The sequence below is a fragment of the Apis florea genome, unplaced genomic scaffold (assembly GCF_048593485.1).
Source record: "Apis florea isolate Af1SG1 unplaced genomic scaffold, ASM4859348v1 contig_3493_pilon, whole genome shotgun sequence".
Lineage (NCBI taxonomy): Eukaryota > Metazoa > Arthropoda > Insecta > Hymenoptera > Apidae > Apis > Apis florea.
This window is the reverse complement of record NW_028256772.1, coordinates 1,215,403-1,239,250: the sequence shown is the minus strand read 5'-3', so window position 1 is coordinate 1,239,250 and position 23,848 is coordinate 1,215,403. Positions and strand designations below refer to the sequence as shown.

General features: G+C 29.1%; 2 protein-coding genes and 3 long non-coding RNA genes across 8 annotated transcripts; 2 read left to right on the top strand and 3 right to left on the bottom strand.

Annotated features, from left to right (window-relative positions):
- The first annotated feature begins 484 nt into the window (after nucleotides 1-484).
- LOC100868800 (motile sperm domain-containing protein 2) lies at nucleotides 485-3,701 on the top strand. Its single transcript, XM_003693566.4, has 9 exons — nucleotides 485-903; nucleotides 1,173-1,316; nucleotides 1,525-1,702; nucleotides 1,776-2,145; nucleotides 2,229-2,304; nucleotides 2,404-2,510; nucleotides 2,598-2,798; nucleotides 2,878-3,006; nucleotides 3,138-3,701. The coding sequence occupies exons 1-9, from the start codon at nucleotides 822-824 to the stop codon at nucleotides 3,330-3,332; spliced, it is 1,482 nt and encodes a 493-aa protein (XP_003693614.1). The 5' UTR covers nucleotides 485-821; the 3' UTR covers nucleotides 3,333-3,701.
- On the bottom strand, nucleotides 2,504-5,258 carry LOC147656897 (uncharacterized). Its single transcript, XR_015293464.1, has 3 exons — nucleotides 4,702-5,258; nucleotides 4,398-4,514; nucleotides 2,504-2,789 (listed from the first exon to the last, which is right to left on the bottom strand). It is a non-coding gene; the product is annotated as an uncharacterized LOC147656897 (long non-coding RNA).
- Nucleotides 4,723-12,079, top strand: LOC100868688 (uncharacterized). 4 transcript variants are annotated; one of them, XM_086912732.1, is made up of 13 exons: nucleotides 4,723-4,855; nucleotides 6,213-6,385; nucleotides 6,473-6,693; nucleotides 6,766-7,130; nucleotides 7,259-7,428; nucleotides 7,654-7,790; nucleotides 7,871-8,021; nucleotides 8,192-8,333; nucleotides 8,416-8,688; nucleotides 8,783-8,919; nucleotides 9,184-9,299; nucleotides 9,396-9,626; nucleotides 9,716-12,079. In XM_086912732.1, exons 2-13 carry the CDS (start codon nucleotides 6,256-6,258, stop codon nucleotides 9,773-9,775), a joined length of 2,133 nt encoding a protein of 710 aa, XP_086768858.1. In that variant the 5' UTR covers nucleotides 4,723-4,855; nucleotides 6,213-6,255; the 3' UTR covers nucleotides 9,776-12,079. The 4 variants fall into 4 exon arrangements, with proteins under 4 accessions (XP_086768858.1, XP_086768857.1, XP_031772343.1 ...); XM_086912731.1 differs by having other exon boundaries at nucleotides 9,160-9,299; XM_031916483.2 differs by having other exon boundaries at nucleotides 4,853-4,995.
- On the bottom strand, nucleotides 8,027-8,585 carry LOC147656896 (uncharacterized). Its single transcript, XR_015293465.1, has 2 exons — nucleotides 8,447-8,585; nucleotides 8,027-8,363 (listed from the first exon to the last, which is right to left on the bottom strand). It is a non-coding gene; the product is annotated as an uncharacterized LOC147656896 (long non-coding RNA).
- Nucleotides 9,996-19,636, bottom strand: LOC147656895 (uncharacterized). The gene is made up of 2 exons (XR_015293466.1): nucleotides 19,007-19,636; nucleotides 9,996-10,952 (listed from the first exon to the last, which is right to left on the bottom strand). It is a non-coding gene; the product is annotated as an uncharacterized LOC147656895 (long non-coding RNA).
- Nucleotides 19,637-23,848: the final 4,212 nt, after the last annotated feature.

Here is a 23,848-nt window from a genome sequence, read left to right as displayed (position 1 = left end):
AATGTTTAGTATTTTTAACTATTATTTATAGTTTTAACTAATTTAATTAGAATTTATTAAAATTCTAATCTAAAATATTGCGTATATTGACAAAAATATTATATGACCATAACAGACTATAATAGAAATAGTTTTATATTGATAATTTTTTCATTATTTATTTTTATAACAATAAAAATTTTTTATAAAAAATAAATCTAAACATATAAATAATACATTAATTTAAATAAATTAAATCAATTATCAATTATGTTAAAATAATCGCAATGAAAAATATTTTAAATTAAAAACATAAATTTTATGATAATTAATTGTTGATTTTTTAAATTTAATTATTGAAGAATATTAACATGTAACATTTTACAATTTTTTGCGATTTAAATATTTTTTAAATGAATCTTATTTATTTTCATTAATATATAAATTGTATATTCAGATTCCTTATTACATTAGTTACATTAGATATAGCATGGATATAGTAAACGTGGAAATCAAGCTTAAATAAATATATTGACAGTAAACTGAGTACGTAATATCTTGCACGGAAATAATTCATAAACCATATTTTATAAATTATTATACTACGTGGCATTTCCGGATTAAAACTATACATTGACTCTTTCTACATATTAGTATATAAAAAAAATATACTACAAAATTATGAAAAAATTAAAAAATTTCAATTAATTCAGTATAAAGTCCAAATAGCATGCGCGTGTCTCTACGCGCATATCTGGTGTTCGGATAAACAATTATCATCTGGCTATCGTATTAGTAATTCACTGCCGGTTAAAGTGTCATAGTCAGCAGGTTAACCAAAGATGGAAGTACGAACAGAATTAATCTCGCATCTTCGTGAAAAATTTTTTAAAAAATTGGATGACGAGGGACCACCAGATCCTAGTGTGTATACTTATTCTTATTTCATAAAACTGATTTTTTCCTTTTTAATGGCTCTATAAAAATGTGATTAACTCACAAAGTAAAATTTAAACTTAATTGTATTCCAAGGCCAATGTTTTTAATATACAACCATTAAAAAATAAGGATAATTTTTATAAATAGTTAATGAAGCTTTTGTTCTGCTCTTTCTCTCATATTTAATTAATCAAGTGGGTAATGCACAGAAATGTTCATGATTCAATTATTCTCATAATTAAATATAATTTTAGAGTTTCACCCTGCAGATATTGCTAGAGTAAAAGAAAATAATAATTGGTTAAGAAGGTTTTTAGAGCACAATGAAAACAATATACAAGAGTCCCTTAATATGTTATGGGATACTTGCATTTGGAGAAGTAAATTTGGCACAAATGGTAAATATAATCAAGTGTGTGCTATATTTTTTAATTGCTTTTATATACGTTAAAAAAAATATATATACAAAAGAATATATAAAAAAGAGTATATAAAAGAATATATAAAAAAGAATATATAAAAGAATATATAAAAAAGAGTATATATAAGATAATTTAAATAAATATAATTTTAATAATTTTATATCAATTATTATCTAATCAACAGAGATTACAGAAGAAAATGTAAGAAAAGATTATTTAGATATTGGATTGTGCTTTATTCATGGTAAAGATAAAGATGGCAAAACAATGTTTGTTATTAAATGTAGTTTACATACTAAAGGAAGTAAAGAGTTTAATCAATTGCAAAAACTTGTTGTATATTGGTTTGAAAGATTAGAAAGGTAACATGATCTGTAATAAATTAAATTATTTTTAGAATAATATTTTTGTATTAATATTTTTGCATTATTTTAGACTAACTAATGGCAATCAAATATCACTTTTTTTTGATATGTCAGATACTGGTATTTTAAATATGGATATGGAATTTATCAAGTATTTAATTAATCTTTGCAAAAGTTATTATCCTAATTTTTTAAATTATATCATTATTTTTGAAATGCCATGGATATTAAATACTGCATTTAAAATTATAAAATCATGGTTACCACCTAAAGCAATTCCAAAAATTAAATTTGTACATAAAGGCAATATACATGAATTAGTTGATCCTAATGATGTACTTACATGTTGGGGTGGTAGTAATGAATATCTCTTCAAATTTGTATCAGAAGCACAAAATAATATAGATGCTACTATGAATGGTAAATTTGATAGTAGAAAAGTATGTATTTAATTATTGAGGAATTAAATGTCAAATAATTTATAAATTCATTTAAGAATTAATTTGTCTTCATATAACTATAGGTACATTTTGCAGAAGGTTCTCCATTAACAGAACAATCTCCAAGTGGTTTTGGAGAACAATCAACTGAAGACCAATGTAAATAAATTTTATATTTTATTACAAATATTATTTGAATAAAAATAAAAAATTTTATTTTTATTCTTTATTAACAATAAAATCATTATTCTTTTGTAGTATTATCTATTGAACCAGATGCAGTTATTTTTAACAAATCAGGAAATGAAATTGGTGGATCAATTTTACTTAAAAATGTGACTAGTGATAAACCTTTATCTTATAAAGTATGATGTATTTTTATTTATAAAATTATTTATAAGAAAATTTAAGAAATATATATAGGATATAATCTAAATTTTTAATTGTTATAGGTAAAAACAACTTCGCCTGGAAAGTTCAGAGTACGTCCAAGTTCAGGAATTTTATTACCTCAAGAACAACGCTCAATTTCAGTTGTTGTACAACAAGAACATAATGTACGTGCTCTTTTACATGTTGATAAATTTTTAGTTATGTGCCTTCCATTAAAAGATCCGAATACATCTCCTCAAGAATTAGCAGCTCTATGGAAGGTAAAAAAACATTTATATAAATGTTTAATTATATAAACATTTATGGATGGTAAAATTATAAAATTTATTTCCTATTTAGTCTGAAAAACCAGCAGAAGAACATAAATTAAAATGTTGCTACGGTGGAATTATGAATAATGAAGTATTAAAATTAAATTCCATATCTGGAATATCAGAAAATAGTCAAATAGATACACTTTCTCGTAAGGTAATTATTATATAATTATATATTATTATAATTAAATAAGTAAGAAATAATTTATTTATATAGATAAATAAATAATAATTAAAATAATATGTATATTAATAAATTACATTAAATAAATTGATCAATTACAGATAGCACATTTGAAAGAAAGTAATACAAAGATGCACAGTGAAGTTGTATTTCTAAAACATTTATTATTACTTTCTATGATAATTACAATTACAGTGGCCATAATAATTGTTTATATTTTAAAAATTGATATTAAAAATTCTATGGATCAACATTCTAGGATGGATCAAGCTTGTGACATTCACCATGAGATATAGGTTAATGAAATAGTTATTTATTTGATTTATAAATAATAAAACTTTTAATTGTTACATATTTATGTTCATGCAACGATTACAACTTTTTATATCGATTTTTACTATGTCTAGTTTATATTTGTTTTTCACTTTTGTTAAAAAAAATTATATAAAATACGCGTGTTTTCGTTATCAATATAAAAGAAATCAATTGTTATTTTTTGTGTATGATATTTAAAAAGAAATGTATTATTATTGCTAAAAAAATATCAATAATTAGAATTATTTTTATAACATTTTACACGTGTTCTACATACAATTTGTACAATCTATTTTCCTTGTAATTTAATAATCAAAATTATATATATTCAGATTAAATTTTCAAATCTTCTTAGTTCTTTTATTTATATAATTCATTTAATATATTAAATTTAGTATCTATCTTATATAATGTATGATGTAAAAATAATTATATTAAATATAAACATAACTATTTTATTCGTAATAATTTTATAAAATATGTTAATAAATTATATATTTAATAGAAACAGTTATTATTTAACTATTAACTATATTTAACTATATATTTAACTATATTTTTATTAAAAATTATTATTTCATAAATTTGTATTGTTTATAATATTGTATTCATTGTTAATTAATACATTTAATAAGTATACATATTCTATACTCGAAAATGCATCGTAAGTAAAAAAAAAATATATAAAGATATATATACTAAATATATACTAGATTAAATATTAATCAAGATATGTATATTTTATTTTTGATTTTTTCAATGCAAATTATATTTCAATAAGGTAAAAAAAAAATATTTCAATAATATAATATAAAATGAATTTTGTGATGATAAATGATAAATAATTAAATAATTTTTTATAAAATTTAAATCAATAAAAAAAATTTTACTACGATATATTCCGATAATTGTATATATATATATATATATTTTTGTTATTACAATTTCTAATATATATAATATTGATTATGTTATTACATTAATTTAAATTACGTCATTTATAAATCATTAAAAATAAATAATAAATAATAATCTTTCATACATACTTATGAGTGTTGAAGAGATTGTTAAAACTCTTAATCATTTCCCTTCCCGTTAACGTAACTTTCCCGCTCTTTTCACATGGCGTCAGATTTTTTTTTGTTTCGTCAATATATATATCTCTATTTGCAAGTATATAAAAAGAAGTTTAAAGTCAATGTTATCAAATTATGTTTACTAATAATATTGTATTATTAAATTAGTTTAACAATTGTATATTGAACATATACTTTATTAAGCGAAAGCTTAATATTTGAAAAATAACAAATTAATTGGTAAGGTCTAGATAAATTTAATGCCCGGAAGTACCTAAAACGACAGTCGTCCGGTGTAAACATGACGAGTGACGCGTACCAGTGCGCAGCTACCAACGCGCAGCATTTGAACATTCATAGTTCGATCGGCCATATTGTCCTCCGGGTCTTACACAACGCCCTCACACGAACATTCTCGACTTTACGAGGTAAGCGAATATTTCGAGGTTTCGTGCAGCAAGCGAACTTAGCACAACGTGGAAACTTGATTCCGTGTGAAGAAAAACGATTTTAAGCGATATTTGAAGAGACTTGTGGCCGCCGGTCGCGAACAAAACGCAAAAGATTGGTAAGTTATCTGTAGCACGTAGCAGAACGAACAGTATTCCCTTCCGTTGCGTCCTCCATATTGATGACAGCGCCGACGGTGATAATTTTCTGAAATTTTTGTCGTTAATGCCCCCTGTGTCCTGAAATCGAAAGCACCCGCGTTGTCTTAAAAGCTTTCCGACAGAATGCGCAACTTTGGAGCCTCCGGTGTTCGACGAAAGTCCACGGTTACGGAACCCTGGAAGCCTGCTACGTATTTCCACACGCTCCTTCACCCATCACGACGCAATCACATTTTGCCCATGGCGTCATTCTTGTTCGCATTACCCGCTTCGCGTGTTACATGGCGTTCTATAGCAGCGTGTGTCGCTCTTGTCAATTCTGTTTGACTTTACAATGCTATAACATTACAATGCTCACTTTCGAAGATTGCCAAAGCGTGGTCAATCTTGTTAATTATTCGTTGACCCCTCTCATCCATCCGCTCTTTTGTACCTTGAATTTCCTTACTCAGATATTGATTTTCCTTTAATTTTACATGACTCATAATGTTTCATGTATTGCCACTTATATTCCAATGATAATTGGTGCAATTCCAAATGCATGTACATGTTTTCATACATTTCTCGAATGTAAAACTGATTACATTTGCGTATTCTTGCGAAATGTTTGTTATGTTTATTCTATATAATACTTAAACTTTATTTCAGTTTTTTAATAATTCTATAATTATATAAATAGATTTATTGTGTATTTTTATAAAAGTATTTATTTAATGAAATTGAAATTGTACATTTTAACATAATATAATATATGTATTATATACAATATATGTATATCTATATTATATTTCTACAATATATATAACATATATACAATTATATATGTAATTTATAAATATCTTAATTTAATAGCTAATTGAATAGAATATATAGATATCTTTTTTGAAATCTATTATATGTATTATATATTTATATTATATATTATATATTTATAGTATTAAAATTTTTAAAGTGATTATTACGTAATTTCAGAATATAAAAATATAAAATTTCTTTTTAATAATAGAAAAATCTTATTAAATTTATTTAAAATATATAGGATATATAAAATAATTTAAAATATATAAAAATTAACTTTAATGTTTTAATAATTTAATGACAAAAGAATATTATTTAAAAATGATTGCATTATTTATGTAAATTATTAAATAAAAAATATCTAATATTGTTTCAGACTAATGAGAGAAAGTACATTTGTATGAGTTAATGATCTGACCATGACAAGTAACGTAGCAGCAATTAAGTTAGAAGAGGGGCAAGAATCCGTAACAGAGATACAGACTTATTTAGAAACATTTAATAAAGAAATAGAAGGAGGTCAGGGAGAACAATTACAACATGTACAATGTTAATATCAAAAAAATAAATTAGTAAAATTTATACATTTATTGTAAAAGAAACAAATTTGTAAATTTGTAAATTATTCTATTATAGTACAACAAGTGGAAGGATTGTCAGGTGGAGAAGAGGGTGGGACTTATTTTGTTGATCAATCTGGTCAATATTATTATCAAGCAAATAATGATGAAACACCTGTGATGACACAGGTACAAATTCATGAAGTAGAAGAAACAGATGTACAAAATGATGAAGGAGCTCAAGAAGAACAATATAATGAAATTGAAGAATTAGAAAATGTAGATGGTGATGAAGATGTAAGTGGGTTATTTTTAATCATGAAGTAATACAATATTTATAATTATCATAAAAAATATATTATTTTATAGAGTCATGTACCTAATGGCGGAAATAATCAAGTTGTAATCAATTCTGGAGATGCATATCAAACAGTTACTATTGTACCATCTGATACAAATCCAGGAGAAGTTAGTTATGTATTAATAGTTCAGCAACCTGATGCTGAAGACAAAGATAGTAGACCTGTAGAACGGGAGGGAACAGAAGGAGAAGAAGGGGAAGGGGAACAAGATCTTACAGTTTATGACTTTGAAGATAATGAAGATAATGAAGCACCTGTGGAATCAGAAGCAGAAGATGACAAAACAAAAATTATTAAATTTTTACCTAAAAAGTCTCAAACTGTTACTCAAGCTCATATGTGTAATTATTGTAATTATACAAGTCCAAAAAGGTAATTTTTTTTATAGTAAAATCATATCCATATTTATTGTTGTTTTATTTTAAATTATGCATTAATTAAATTTGTAATTTAGTTTTTAAATAATTTTTTAATTTATATATATGACATATATAATGTAGATATCTGTTATCACGGCACATGAAATCACATTCTGAAGAAAGACCACATAAATGTAGTGTTTGTGAAAGAGGATTTAAAACATTAGCTTCACTTCAAAATCATGTTAATACACATACTGGGACCAAACCACATCGCTGCAAATTTTGTGATAGTGCATTCACAACTTCTGGTAAATAAATTTTTTACTATTTTTTACTATTTGATATATGTATACAATGTAATAGTTTTTGATTATATTTTATATATATATATATATATATATATATATATATATATTAGATTAAATTACATTTATTTATCTTTTTTAATAATTATTTCTCTTTTATATATTTTATATTAAATAAAGCAAATAATTGAAATACAAAAACATTATAGTTTCTGTATTTATTTATAGGTGAACTTGTTAGACATGTTCGATATAGACACACTCATGAAAAACCACATAAATGTCATGAATGTGATTATGCATCTGTTGAATTATCTAAGCTCAAGCGTCATATACGATGTCATACAGGGGAACGTCCATATCAGGTACATTATACACTCGAAATCTTACTTATTTAATTACAAACATATACAAATTTTAAATATTCATTAAAATTGTTTTATAGTGTCCACATTGTACATATGCAAGTCCTGATACGTTTAAATTAAAGCGACATTTGCGCATACATACCGGAGAAAAGCCATACGAGTGTGATTTTTGTCAGGCAAGGTTTACCCAGTCTAATAGCTTAAAAGCTCATAAATTGATACATAATGGTATGTTATTGTTAAAAATTCTTTTATTTATTATATAACTTTCTTGTTATATTTTTTAATTTACATATAATTTTTAATAATTTTTAATAATTAATAATTATATTAATTATATTTTATATATAATTTTTATAATTATTTTAATATGATTTATAATAATACATATATTTCAGTTGGTGATAAACCAGTATTTCAATGCGAATTATGTCCAACTACTTGTGGAAGAAAAACAGATCTCAGAATTCATGTACAAAAATTACATACCTCTGATAAACCTTTGAAATGTAAACGTTGTGGAAAAACATTCCCAGATAGGTAATTATGTGAAAAGTTATATTCTATATCCTGAAAAATATATATATATTGCAAACATAAAAAATATAATTTACTTTTGTAGATATAGCTATAAATTACACAGTAAAACTCACGAAGGAGAAAAATGTTATAAATGTGATTTGTGTCCATATGCTTCTATATCTGCGCGTCATCTTGAAAGTCATATGTTAATTCATACCGATCAGAAACCATATCAATGTGATCATTGCTTTCAATCCTTCAGACAAAAACAACTTCTTAAACGGCATTGTAATTTGTATCATAATCCTTCTTACGTTCCTCCTCCACCACAAGAGAAAACACATCAATGTCCCGAATGTGAACGACCATTTAGGTATGTAATATTTGCAGTTTATAAATCAAAAAAATATATAGAAAATAATTAAAAAATATATTTAATTTTTATTTATATAAATTTTAATATTTAGGCATAAAGGTAATCTTATTCGACATATGGCAGTTCATGATCCAGAATCGTCTCTTCAAGAAAAACAACAAGCATTGAAGATGGGCAGGCAGAAAAAGATTCAAATTATAGATGGACAAAGAGTTGAAGTCATGACAGGTAAAATTATTTATAAAAGAAAAAAATAATTCATTTATATGTGTATAATTAGAAACAAATTTAATGTACACAAGTAAATTTAATATGCTTAAAATAATATTTAGATTTTATAAATGAAAAAAATTATTACACATATATAATGAATAAATAATTATAAAAAATTGTGATCACGGGGACACTTACGATATGATCTGTGTACAGGTCATTGACTAATATCCGTGTGTTATGTTATGATAACAGGTGATTTAGCTTCTAAACTTAAAGGTTATGAAGAAGAAGAAGATGATGAAGACGATATGATGGCAGTTGAAGGAAGCGATGGACAACAATATGTTGTATTGGAAGTTATACAGTTAGCTGACAATCAAGGAACTGATCAGGTATACATTATATTAAATACAAAAAAAAAAAAAATATTCTGAAAATATTCTCTATTTATATATCAATCCAAATTTAATTATTTTGTTTTTGTTTAGCAAATGGCTGTTGTAGCTAGCGAAGATGGAGATTTAGTGATGCAAGATCCTCTGAGTCAAGAAAGTGGAATTGTAACTGGTACAGGAGAAGAAATCGATGATGGAGAAGAAGAAGAAGTAGAAATGGATGAGTTAAAAATTGAACCAGGAACAACTAATAAATCGTCTCACAACACACAAAATGATCCAAAATTACAGAAAGAGATGGAAACCTGTTTTGGTTTTGATGAAGTAAGTTAATTTTTTATCTTTTATTATTTTCATGAATCATTTTTTAAAAACATGATTTATTATAACATAAATCCATTTTGATATTTTAGGAAGAGGAAGAAGAAGAAGAAGCTAATGGTAATATAAATATACTGCAGACAATTTCATAATATATATAAGAAGAAGGAATCAAAGGAAATCCATCTATGTAATAGTCACATGTTTTATCTCTCTCGCAGTAATAAGGTATATACTGTGAGTGCAATTTAATATTATTTAAAAACTTTGTGCATAGCTCCAATGGAGCCAATTTTCGGGGCCAGTGCGGTCTACATGAATGGTACAAGAACATTTTTTGCCGCTAGTGCATTAGATGTACGTAATAATTTATAAAGAAATAGTAGTTTTGTGGTTTAGTGAAACATGAAGAATGTACAATTACAATAATGTAAAATATTATTTTACTTTATTATCAGTAAAAAAATTGTCCTTCAAAAATTGTAAACCGACAAAACTGTTATTAATGAAAACAGATATATTAGCAACGTAGATTGGTATAATATTTTTAAATCAGTTATTTAATATAAAGCATGTAGCAAAATATTTGAATTTATTGATATCATTCATTGTTGGAATGTGGTTAATGGAACTGAAATTACAGAATAAAATGAGGCTGCAGTGTATATAAATGCTTACCATTACACTTCATATTTTATAGATAAATATCATATTCTATAAATAATTAGGAAAAAGACAAACAATAAATTTAATGATATTGGTCGAATTTTATGTTATTTAATATGAATGATATATATAGAAATGTATATATAAGAAATTCATAATACAAAAGAGATAACAATTTTTCATTGACCTGGAAGATGTTACATTTGTGATTGTATAGAAGTATTTCATAATAATAATAATAATAATAATTATAATAAGAATAATAATAATAATAATAATAATAAAAGATCATTTTATGAATAAATACCTATATATACATATTAATGATCATAATTGTATCAGGTCAAAATTTTTGTGAATACAAGATAAAGTATGAATGGCAGAAAGTAATTTGATGTTAAGTGTAATGTTATGATAATTAGTATAATTATAATAATTAATTTTTTATTTCACCTTTTTTAATTCCCTTTCTTGAAAATATATACACAATTTTTAGCATAGCTCTCCTTCCAGGTTAATTATAACTATTATAAAAATATACCAATAAAAATGTTACATATATTTATAAACGAGGAATGGAATTTTTAAGTAGTTGAATTTTTTGTGTTCTGTCGTTCTGTGACAGTTTAGTTTATCGTATATAATTTTGTGATTGCGTAGTATCTAGAAATAAAAAATGGTAATTTCCTATTAATATAAATTACATATGTATTTCTCTTATGTAATCAAGTTCTTGTAAACGTAATCTTATACGCAATTTTTCATATGTTGCACGTAAGTTATTCTATGTACCTCGTCAAGCTAAAGAGAGATGTTGTAAAAAAAAAAAGAGAAAAAAAAAATACTTGTAAAATTTTTTTACATTCAAATTGTACGATTGTAATTGAACAATTATGAGATTCTTCAAATCGAAGCATTTTCATACAATATCCCAAAGAAAAACGGTGTAGCATTTCCTCCACAATAAATATTACGTCGTCGACAATGCTCTCTTCTACGCACATTATTTCCATTAACGAATTTATCGTTTCGATAAGAAATTTATATCGTTTAACGCACACGTTATATCTATTATCCCGAACAAGGCGTATACACACGGGAACACGACCGTTTATTTGCTTTGTATCCTGTAAATAATCGGCGAAGCGTTTGCTCCCACCTTTAACGATATTAGGAAAAGCCGCACCCAACTGCACCCCCTACGGTCGTTAACCCCATACATATGTACTACGTACCATCGTCTCGTTTATCAGGGTACATTTATAGAACACGCGATAGTCTACGGTTAAAAGGTGAATTTTTTCGTATTTACAATTACATTAAGAGCGTGTGATAAGAAACGAGAAATAAAAAAAGAAAATATAAATATATATTGTTAATTAATGTAGGAACGTACTTAGGAAATTCTATTACATATACATAAATAATAATTATCTATATACTTGTGCGATCAATTTTTGACAATATACGTGTAATTTATGATTCGAGACGTTATGTTAATTCTCTCGTTTTATCCATCCGATAGTTCACGCCTTCCATTTGTATTCCTCGTGCGTTCGTAGGATGTAATAATAATCTCTCTTTCAAAGGAATGTCGAATGAAAGCGGATGTAACAATACGCGTATAATTTCGTGCGTGCAAACGATTCGCCCGACATCGGCGGACTTTGATGATCGTGAGTGTAAATGTTACTTTATTACACTTTCTTGAACGTGATAATTTTAAAATCTCTGTACTTTGCGAGAAAAAAAAAAAAAATAAATAAAGTAAGTCGTATCACATCGTCAAATATTATTTAGTTTTTTAATAGTTACATTACGTATTCTAAAATATAACAAATCTATTATATCTGCTATTTTTTTTTTTTTTACTTCAAATTCATTTTAATATTATAATATATATAATATATAACATAGTTCATAAGTCTATGAATTCAAAAAAAAAATATAATTATAAATAATTATAAATTTTTCAAACTTTTATAAATAGTTAACATTAAAATATATTTTAATGTTTGGAAATATGTATATATAGAATGTTTTATTCAAGTTATTCTGATTTTATCTACAATTTTTTTTAAATAAAATTTTGTCACATCATTCTTTTTCCATTCATTCTATCATCAATTATGGTTAATTTGTAGCTTTATTAGTAGGAAAAAATTTTTATTTTGATATAGCGTGCACGATTAATAATTCAGGTCGCACGAAATGAGAAAATGCAAAGTGAGATTTTAAACATGCGACATTTAATTAATCTAGTTAAGGAAGGCTTTTATTCTTCGACTGAGCTCTCTCTCTCTATAAAAGATCCGAAGGATTGTAATGCGTTGTACGATTTACGGTGACTCGTTTTTCCACCAAAAGATAATCTCGACAGCGCATACATACTACTGTCGACAAACGAAACGGACACGGGGACAAATGGACGTGGCACAGGATACAGGCCCACGCGAATGCACTCTCTTCGCCTCCCACGGTCCTTCTTTTACACGACGGAGTATATATCGGTGGTTTCTACGTAGAAGAGCTTACTAACCACCTGAAAATTCATATCGGTGTGGGAATACATTTTGGCTCGACGCCTCACGAATCGAGCGACCGGTCTGGATCGGATATCTCAATCTTACGAAATCGATTTCGATGCAAAGTCAAAGTTGCAAGATTTGCATTTTGTGGATACATCGTTGAATATAAGAATATTATTCTATACGTGTATGTATAAATATAGTTGTATTTCAGAGTCAAATCGTTACAAGTTGCATTTTTCAGATTTTATAGAAGAACGAGTTGAAAAATATTTTAACATTGCTAACTATCAGAGATGTCGGATTTTTTTTCATATGTGTCATGAACTGATAAACATGGATTGTTTTTTACGTTTTATTTATTTCTCTAATATATATTTCTTTCATTATTTAAAAAATATGATGGAAATAATGCGCATATCTTGAATATTTTGAATTCAACTTTTTTTCAAGTTGCGTAGTACAGTTATGTTTCTTTCTTGCATTTCATACAATTTTTCTTTTATTTTCATTTGTATTTCAGTTTTGTATTTCTTTGTTTGACTGTGAATCGTCTTTTAAAATAGATATTTACAATTACAGAATTAAAGTTTTTAGAGATTTACAATATGCTAAGCTTAAAAATACCAGTTTGACTGAAAATAATGATTCAAAACAAATTTCAATACACTTGAATTAAAAAATTAAATAAATAAAAAACCGAATGTTAAAAAGATTGTAAAAAAATTTTAGAAGAAAAAATTACGTAAAAAATATCACTTTAGATAGAAAAGATAGATAACATATTTTGATTTCAGAATTCATAATATTTACAATTTGAAAAATCGATACGAATAAATTTTTTTTTTTTGCAAAATATATTTGTAAAATATTATCACTGAAAGTAGAAATTATTTGAACTTTTGTGAGATGTTCGAATAAAAAGGAAAAGAATAAAAAAAAAATTGTCTTGGTACCACTTGCGTCATGGCTGATTCCATCACACTACATAAGATAAACCAGCGTGTCGGTGAACTCGTGTCGCGCATAATGCGGTTGCCTTTCCTTTATGCGTTTGCCCGCGTGCCGCAATAAAACGCGCGTGCATATATTATGCAGTTTCCTTTTCACGAGGACCACCTAGACAGCCCATGACCATGGACAATGATGACCTAACCGCGTACGTTGCCGTGCTCTCGCGGCAATATCCACGTGAATCGAACGTTAGAATTCAATGAACATCAAACACGATGGGACAATGAATGGAATAAAATATTCTGTGCAATATTTTAGACTAACTATCAACTTTGTATTCTTCTTTGTGTGTTATTCTTATCTTTTCTTATATATGTAAAAATTTTTAACGCATCGAAATAGCAAAATAAATTATTAACGAACAAAAAAAATAGAATTTAAAAAATTTTTTTTAAAAGAAAAAAGGACTGTTAAAAATAAAGGACTGTTTTGTTATTGTTTAAAAGAAGAGAGAACGTAGAGAGACAAATAAATAATTTAAATTAAAGTTAAGTTTATATTTCGACTCGTAGAAATTTTCATCAACGAAAATTTTCAGAATGAAAATGACTAAAATTCTAGTTTTATAGAGTTGTGATAATAATTCTTAAATTAAATAAAAATTTCTTAGTATTTTCATTTATATAATATCTAAAAAAATCGATCGAAAGTGACAATTTATTTTTAAAAAAATTGCAAAAGGCAGAAAAAGTTTTAAAATAGAATTTTCGATGTATTCGAACGTCTATTTTAAAGTAAATCCAGCACAATTCTATTAATTAAAATATTAAGGATCGCGTGATATCGGTTAATAGTAGTTCGAGCGAATTCTCGACACAGCAACAATGTAATCGCGCAATGACGCGCATGCGCATGCACATTTGAAGATATTGGATGAATAAATGGAAAACGTTCGTAGCTATATCGACATAGGAACATATACTATACATAATTTTCAAGATCTCTTTATGAACATCGTTTCGCGTGACACGAAGAAATCGTCTGATTCCATTATAAAATGTGGAGCAAATTAAAGCGCGCCTGTTCGGCTTCACAGTCGAGAAAACACATATTATTTTATGGATATATTAATTGTTTTTAAATCGATGAATTGTATGGTTATGTATCAAGAATATTATTTAATTAATAAGAGGAGTATTTAATTAAAGAAAAATTTATCTCATTCGAATGTAAAGTTCCACAATGTAAAAACATATATATTGTATGAAAATTCGTGAGTTTTATTATAAATTAACTTAATGCAATTTTATATGCAATAAGTTGCAATAAAAAATTCATTTTATTTCCTCGATCAAAAAATAAATATAATGATAGAGAATATTCCTGGTCGATCAGGAGCGATAGAAAGAGAGTCATTTCACAGCAATATCAGAGATTGATGATACAGATCAAGACATTTGACTCTTAGTGGACTGAGTTAAGTTAAATTTATGAAGGAGTCGCGAATGTGCGACAGTTGACAAGTCGAATTAAATTGCATTTGTATGATTACAACGAAACACAATTTAATTTCTAATAGCTCGAAATGCCGCTGTGATTCTCATTTAATTATCGAATCACGTTACATAAATACTCTTTATTACGACGTATTAATAAATAGTGAAACTTGTTGTCTTATTTTACTTAAGAAGTATTAAATTTGGATTTTAAAAAATTGAAAAACACGAATATCTAAATATTTATAAATTTCTTAAAATGCAAATTTTCAAATTTTTAGATTTAAATACATAAATTGAAGTCAAAAATATTTTAATTTTTAGATTTTCAAATTCTCTTCTCAATCTGTTCCATATATAGACTATGAAGAATCATTTTCTATTATTATTCGTTAAAATTCTCCACATTCTAATATTAAAATATGAATTTATAACAAAATCTGATTAATCATAATCTGATTCACCAAATTTTATCATTCATATCATCTTTTGACCATTCGTTGCTCCACATGTCGAGGAACTGTATTAGAACAAGTACTTTAATTGCAGGATGTTGTTAGTCCATTGAAACGATTGGCCGCGTGAATGACTGCGTCTACGAAGCGTGACCATGGACAGACTTGTGTGTCTATAATGTGTACGCGATTAAGTACAAGATAAGTTTCTGCAAAAATTTATGACGATAATTACCTTACTCTGTTTCTTGACATTCGTTCAGTTGCAAAATGCACGCCCATTCACGAACATGTACACTACACATACATTATATGCAGAAATATAAGAAGAAACGAGTGGAATATTCTGTTCTCTCGCTTTCATATTTCTTTCAATGATAATTGCTCAACTTTCTTCCTTTTTTAACTGTTTTTTATTAATATGATTACAAAAGTGATTTTGATATAATTACTGATATAATTAAATTTTTTTTTTTTATATAGTTTGTAGCGTAAATTAATCAACAGCAATTATTTGTATGTTAAGTTTATTAATTGAATTAATACGATTTTATTTTAACTTCAATTCTGAAAACTACAGTTCAGAAATTCTATATATATCGTTTTTTCAAAATTGTGTTTTCTCAAACAAATGATATTTGTAAAAAAAACTTTTATACAATCTAAAACAATTGGTATCCTGGTATCAAAATCTTTAAATAAACGTTAACTGAAACATATTATAAAAATATGTCGACGAAAACTTTTACTTTTCGATCACAGAATTATCATATATAAACCAATTATTATAATTTTAAATTTGTATCTAACGTTCGAAGTATTAAAAATCATAATGAAAAAAAAAAAGGTATTTACGAAATATCCATTTTTAATTTCTCATTATGACGACATCGAGAAAAAGTTATGAATAAAAAAATAATTTAAATTTAAAAATTTCTCAATTCGCTACATGTTGCGTGAAAGATTAAATACGTGTAAACGGCGCCAGAAACTTGGATGGGCGGAAAAGTATTGCGAATGCTCAAGTTTTATTGCACAATGGACGGTGACAGAGTTTACGACCTTTCATAACGATCACCGTATCTCCGATAGTATTTTTCTCGGGCGGGAAATCGCGTAACGAGCGATACGCGCGATAATAATTGCACAGACAATGATCGATTTTAGCTCAGGACAAAGCCGGTGACGGCGATTCGCGACTCTGTCATCGGCGCAGCCATTACGTAATACGAATTACGCAATGTTGGCATGCAGGATCGCGTCAGCTGTTGGAAGCACGCGTTTCCTTCGGGCTATTATATTCGGGTAAACAATGCTCTTTCATTACACTCCACGGAATTCATTCAGCTACCGCAGGAGGATTACAAGTATGCGGTACATTCGACAATTTGAGATTAACGTTTAGAGTTAATCTTTGAACAATAGATATTTTGATATTGCAATTGAAACTGGTGATGTTAAGTTATTGTGAAATGTAAAATTGTGGATTCAACGAAAATGTGATCATATGAAATTTAGTAATTGAATATTTTATTAAATGATATATATATTATCGATTTTAATGTTTTTCTTACACAAGTCTTCGAAATAAAAAATGATCATGATCTAACTTTTGAAAGAAATATACATTAAAAAAAGCTGATTATTTGCTTCTGATTATGAGATTATTTCTTTTTTTTTTTGAATCTTATTTTATAATCATAATGTTTAGAATTTGTTGAGTTTAATTTTTGATTAAGATATCGATTATTTCGTTTGGAATTTTAATATAAAAATGATAAATAAATGAATTCTTATATTATATTATATTATATAATTAAATAATTTTATCTTGAAAAAAACATATTAATTTTATCATATTTTTCAATGTTAATAGATTTCATGTTCTATAGTTGGATAATTCTTTTGTAATTGATATGAGTAATATGATAATTATAAATATCATGATTATTAATTAGTTGTTAATAATTCATATTTATTTTAATTTTACTTCAGACGATATATATGGTAAGAACTTATAAGAGTTAAACTTCTTGCTATTCTAAGAAATATCCGCATATTTTACTACGCTCATCGTGTCGAGAAGCGTGGTAGTCATACCTATTGTCTAAGTTCGATTATGGAGAGGCTCACATCCGCTCCGAGTTAATTTACTCTTTGTGTTCGATATGTCGTGAACCCATAATTAGACTCGAAGAATACTCGGTTGTCGTTTAATTTCGTCATTGATATGCATCAATGTTGGCGAATCCATAAACGTATAATCGAGAGCATCTCTAAGATTTAGTTTGAGCTCGAATTATTATTCAATCATTGGTTAAGCAATATATTATGTATGTTAACTGTTTTATCTATCTGCCATTTATCAATGTATTTTCATTTCATTGTTTCTAATCAATATAATTAAATAATCTTGTTTACTTTTATCATCAATAGTTTATTATATAGTTTTCAATAAAAAGAAAACGATATTATAGTACTATAAAATGCAATCAATTCGTATCCAAACTTCATATTGTTCATATTATTCGATAAGAAATTATCTCTTCCTGCAATCTATGTTATATATATAAAAAATTTCCACACTTTACGAAATTTGATTAATATATGATGAATATATGATTTCTGTCAATAGCATTAAAAGTAATTTTTTTTTATATAATGATTAATAATTTAATAATTTAGATTTATAATATTTTTATAATGCTATTAGTTTTTTTTATAACTTATAATTGATTGTAAAATTAACTATACATATATATAACATAGATAAAATAATCTCTAATTTAAATTATTTAATGTATCACTTGTAGCATAAAAATGCTAAGATATATGATCTAATTTTCATAATAAAAAAAACTCAACATGCTTGGATAAAAGAAATTCTATTTAATATTAATTTATTATTCTATTAAATACTATTACGACAAAATTTAAAAAAAAAAAAGAATAAAAATACGTAACGTAATGTCTTTTTCAATGAATCTTTCAGAAATCTAAATAATATATTTCTTCTAAATATTTTATATAATAAAAATCAGAATGTTTGAAAGAAGAGGTTATGATAAAGAAAACTTTTCAAACTATATATTAAACTGTATATTAACTATTTTATCTACTTTTTTATTTATCTATTTTATTCTCTTTGCGAAAGAACAATTATATTTTAGAAACATTTATTTCAAATTCATAAAATTATCCAAACATCTTGTATCAAATATTTAAAAAATTTTTAAATTAGAATTATAAAATGTTCAGATTATAAAGTGGAACAGATTTCTAACCTTATCGTTCATTATTCTTCACCAGTATCATGCCTCACACCCTATAAATGGATCAAGATCCGGTCAAGATTCAACGGACGCTTTGAATTATTAATGCGAAATTTCAAGGCGAGATTCGGTAGGTAGGCCGGAGTCCTGCATCGGCTGGTTATCTGTTGTTTTCCTTTCGACAGTTCGATCCATATAAGAAGCGACGCCGGCGAATGCAGCGACCCGCCGCGCGAAATGAAATGAATTCGTGGCCGGCATGCGTGGAACATAATCGCACCCACGAGCAACACCATAATCGGTTGTTATATATGTATACGTTATGTCTTTATCGGGGCGGCGAGCACGCCACAAAAGAAATGGACGATGCTGATTTGCGCGACAAGGGCGTGGCGTCTTTCTTCGAAGGTTCACAAGGACAGAGACATTAAGATTTTATTCCGTTGCGCCACTGTTCACGGATTTTCTTGCACTTCACGTATTACCCACGCGGCGAGCGGGTTTTTCGAGCGGACGCCTCCATCTTCGATATTCCAGAGGTGCAAATCGAGGAAAAAACTAAAGATGACTTCTTTCAAGGTGAACCTCGTGTATTGCAGTGCAACGTTCTCTTTTCGTCCGCCGTAGCGCATCGAACGTTTCACACGCGTTTGCATTGATCGTTATAACAAACGCAAATAGGAACGCTCCCAGTGGTCTCGTTTAGGCTCGGTGCACATGGACTACTTTTTGCTGCATGGTCGTGTATCTTTCCTTATTTTTCCAATTGAGAACAACCAAGACAGATGTATAATCGTCTAGTAAAAAGTCACTTGTGGTTCGCGTGAAATGTTCGCCAGAAACAAAAGAATTTATATAAAAATTTTCGTTGTGCGTTGTTTTGTATATCTATTTTTGATGAGATTGCTTGGATAATTATTTTTTTTACAGACAAAATAACAAATTATGTATTCTGTAATATAATTAAAATTTTATTTGTTTATAGAAAGAAATTCTGATTGGTTAGGTTAGGTTAAGTTAGCTAATTATTTGTTAGTTTCCTATATAGTTATTATTAATTTTTTATTGTATTTTATTTTGAAAATTAGGAATTATTATTGATATAATTAATATATTCATATTATATGTAGAAATTCGATAATTGTAATTTCAAAAAAAAAAAAAAACTAAAATCTTAGAGTTATAAAAATTTTGAATAAAAAAGATCTAACAAACGAAAATTTTATATAGAGAAATTCTATGTTAATAATTTTTTAATAATTAATTCTTTAGAATATTCTTTTTCTTAACACCTTAAGTAATTCTTCTACAAAGATCTATGTAGATTAAAATTAGATTATGATTGTTAAAAAATTCTTCTCAATTCCGATACAAGATTGAGCACATTATATGATATATCACATATGAAGTATGTTCATGGAAAAGATTTCAGTTGTAATGAAACATCTTATATGAATACTTTTTGCACGTAGTCAATGTGTTAAAATCAAAGAGATTTTATTTATGAGATTGCTTACACAAGAGTATGTATTGTAAATGTCATTCGAAGCGATCAAAATGTTGGCGAGATTTGTGTCAGACGAGTTTGAGATCGGCTCATAAGAGATCCATCAAGAACAGGCATCTGAAACGGGTTAGCTCGTGTCCTTGGATCGTCATGATGCTTTTGCTTGCGTAACGAAACAAATATTCGTTTTTTCGAAGAGACGTCAATTGATTCCATTTAACAAAAATTATTTTTTGTGACTTGTATCATTAATTAAGATCAATTTAATAGGTTGATTAAAAACTAAGAAAGATATTTTGAAGAATGCTCTCTTAATCAATAGAAAACAATGAAATTTTAAATATCCAGTGTTGCACATTTTTATTGTCAATGTAATTTCTGTAGTGACATAGACTTTTTCTTAGAATTTTTCAAGACAGCCTATAAAAGTATTCTTGTCGAGTCCTTGCCAAGGATAATATATGACCGAATCTACACGATACGACTAAGAATGCTACTTAGCATCGAGCTGAAGTGATATAATCGCCGACTGATCCCATTCACAGCGATGATGATCAGCATTCTTGTTTATATGCACGTCTCTAACGGTAATAGTATAATGACTGCTAGACGCGTGTCCTCGTGCAAAAAGAATATCTCTAACCTACATTCCTCGAAGAAAGATAGCCGACATAGGGATAATCCATTCGACAATCTCGATCCCTTAAAAATAAGACATCTAGAAAAATTGTTGCGGTGACCACAGACCACGTCTAATACAAATCAGCAGCATAGATTTTCTCGGTCGTGAAGATCAAAGCAATGACCGATCGTCAATCAGAGAGCTCGGTTGTGCTTGTCACTCGATCTATCTTCCTTTCATATACGTTTTCGTTTTCCGCGTTACCGGTACGTCGACAGTTCCATACGTTGGTTGGTGTTGAACGTATTACAATGACGGTCTTATAAGTGCATTCTGGACAGCAAAAAGAAAAAGAAAAAAGAAATTCTCAGACACGATCGTTCGAATCAGAGTAGTCGACCACCAGCTTTCCTCTTTTTACGATGATTCATCGCTCGTGTGTCTCTTCTGCTCGTTTCTCTTTAGCTTCTTTCTCGCGGTCTTCCTCTGCTTCGTTCTTTCTTCACCTCCTCCCTTCCCTCCGCGCCACCTTATGCCTCCTCGTTCCTTCCCGCCTTTCTTACCCCTCCGCCCTCTAGCATCCGTTCACCTTTTTCTTCGTTGCTTCGCTCTTCTCCACTTCGTACCCGAACGCGCGCGTCTACTTCACCGTTGGATAGGTATTCACCGAAAAGAAAGCGAAGAGAAAGAAAATGGCCGCACGAGCACGAGGACAAAGGCTCTCGAGGAGGCGCTTTAAACGCAAAGGGTATGGCGGCGTTGCCCCTCATCGCATCATCGTCAAGAGCAACAAAAAGGACGCGCCGTAAATGTTACTTCGACGCAGAGAGCAGGATGGTTCTAAAAAAAAAAAAAAAAGAAACAAAGAAAGAAAAAAGAACGAAATGTGGCTGACCGCGGTTTAGTGCATCGCCGTGGCGAAATATCGACGATTCCCTGTCGAAAAAGGAACGTTGCCGCCTTCCTCGCGAACGACTCGCTCGCCGTAAGATGAGTAAAAAGTGATTTGTTGAAGAGGGGAAGACCTCGAAAATTCCATGTAATCGACGCTGCATGCGTTACTCGTTCTCTTTGCCGACATATTTGCGCGTTAAGGCGTGCGTTACAGGCATCGGGAAAGAGACTCGTTTCTCCATTTTTCACGAGACTCACAGCATCGAGAATTTGTCGATATTATAGTATCACTAAAGCGACGGATCTTGGCTACACGTTTTTCCTTTTTCTTTCCCCAGTGACGAGACGTGATTTCCGTGGCGACGAGTTCTGAACAACGTCCGTCTACAGGAAACGTTTTCACGGGTATTTATGGAAGACGATGTACCGCGATCAACGGTACGTGCTAATTGTTAAGAGGGCCCCGTTCTTCGATGTTTCTTCGTTATTTTCCGTGTAACCTTACGCTGACAGTGTAAATACCTGTCGTGGCGTGCACTCGTGTACGATATAAAGTGTAACGTGCAAAACCTGCCTGCCTGTGTGCGGTGCGACGGGTTTGCAAATGCGGCACGTAAGGCGCCATAATTCAGTCCTCGGGGCGGGAATCGTAAATCCGCGGAACGTCAAATTTTTACCAACCGCCGGTGAACCGTTAAATGAACCATTGCCATTTATTGTCCCTTCGTTTTCTATAACTCTCGATGAAATTTTATCATGGATTTCGGGTCCAGGTTTAGAAGCGACGCCTCCTATGACTCATCTCCTTCTGGCCAAGGTCTCTTTGGGACTCTTTGATCCTTTTTTAAATCCATTCCTCGATAGGCGACGCCTCTCGAGAACGGGCCCACAATCCTCTGAAGGAAGAAAACGGGGATGAGATGTCGAAAGAGATGTTCGTAACAACTATTTTATTTTAAATAATAAATAAGGGATTAAAAAAAATTGTGCAATCCGATCGTGTCGAAAACGTGGAGCGAATCTGAAGCTAAAGGATCTAACGACCAGCTTGAGAAACAGCTCTCAATCGAAGATTGGAATCGGGCCGGATAATAAGTGGCTTCTAAAAGGGCTATGGCGCCTTGTTCGGGAAAGTAAGCTCGAATAAGATCGATACGTAGGCGAATTTCGCCAGATCGAATAATAATCGTCGTCGTTACACTGGCTGGTTCTTCGATTAACCCGGATAACCTCGACGGGGTCCCCAAAGAATCGTGATAATACGATCTCCCGTGCATTTATCTATCGTCAATTCGTGGTGCGGCACGTTCGTGGCGAGCACTCCCTCTTGCTCAAGCGAGCGAGTGATTCACGATTCGTGTTGCACGTTACGATTTCAACCCGATACACATGCAGAATGGTTGGTGTACAGGTACGACTCGCGACACGTTAATCCGCTCTCTAATTATCTGCGCTTCCTTCCCCTTCTGCGTCTGGGATTCTTGCCAGTTTCGTCTGTCTAATGGCGCACGGAAAACTGTAATCACGAGATCGACAATCACTCCTCGATCGTCGCACAATCTTTCCCTCTTCTTCTTCGCCAATGCGCGAGATAGATGAAGGGCGTTGCACGAAAGCCTTGTTTCCTGCGATTAAAAATGGCGATATACGTTCACAATCGTGAAACGTTTCGACGTTTGGCTCGGTGCCAGCTCTTATGACAAACGTTCGCACCTGTTGAATTTCAGGTTCTGAAAGTATGCGCACGTGTCTGGTCTCCTGGCACGCGATGAAAATTTTATCCGCTCGTGAAAAGCCGATTTTATTCTATGTTAATGCGCTTGCACAGAAA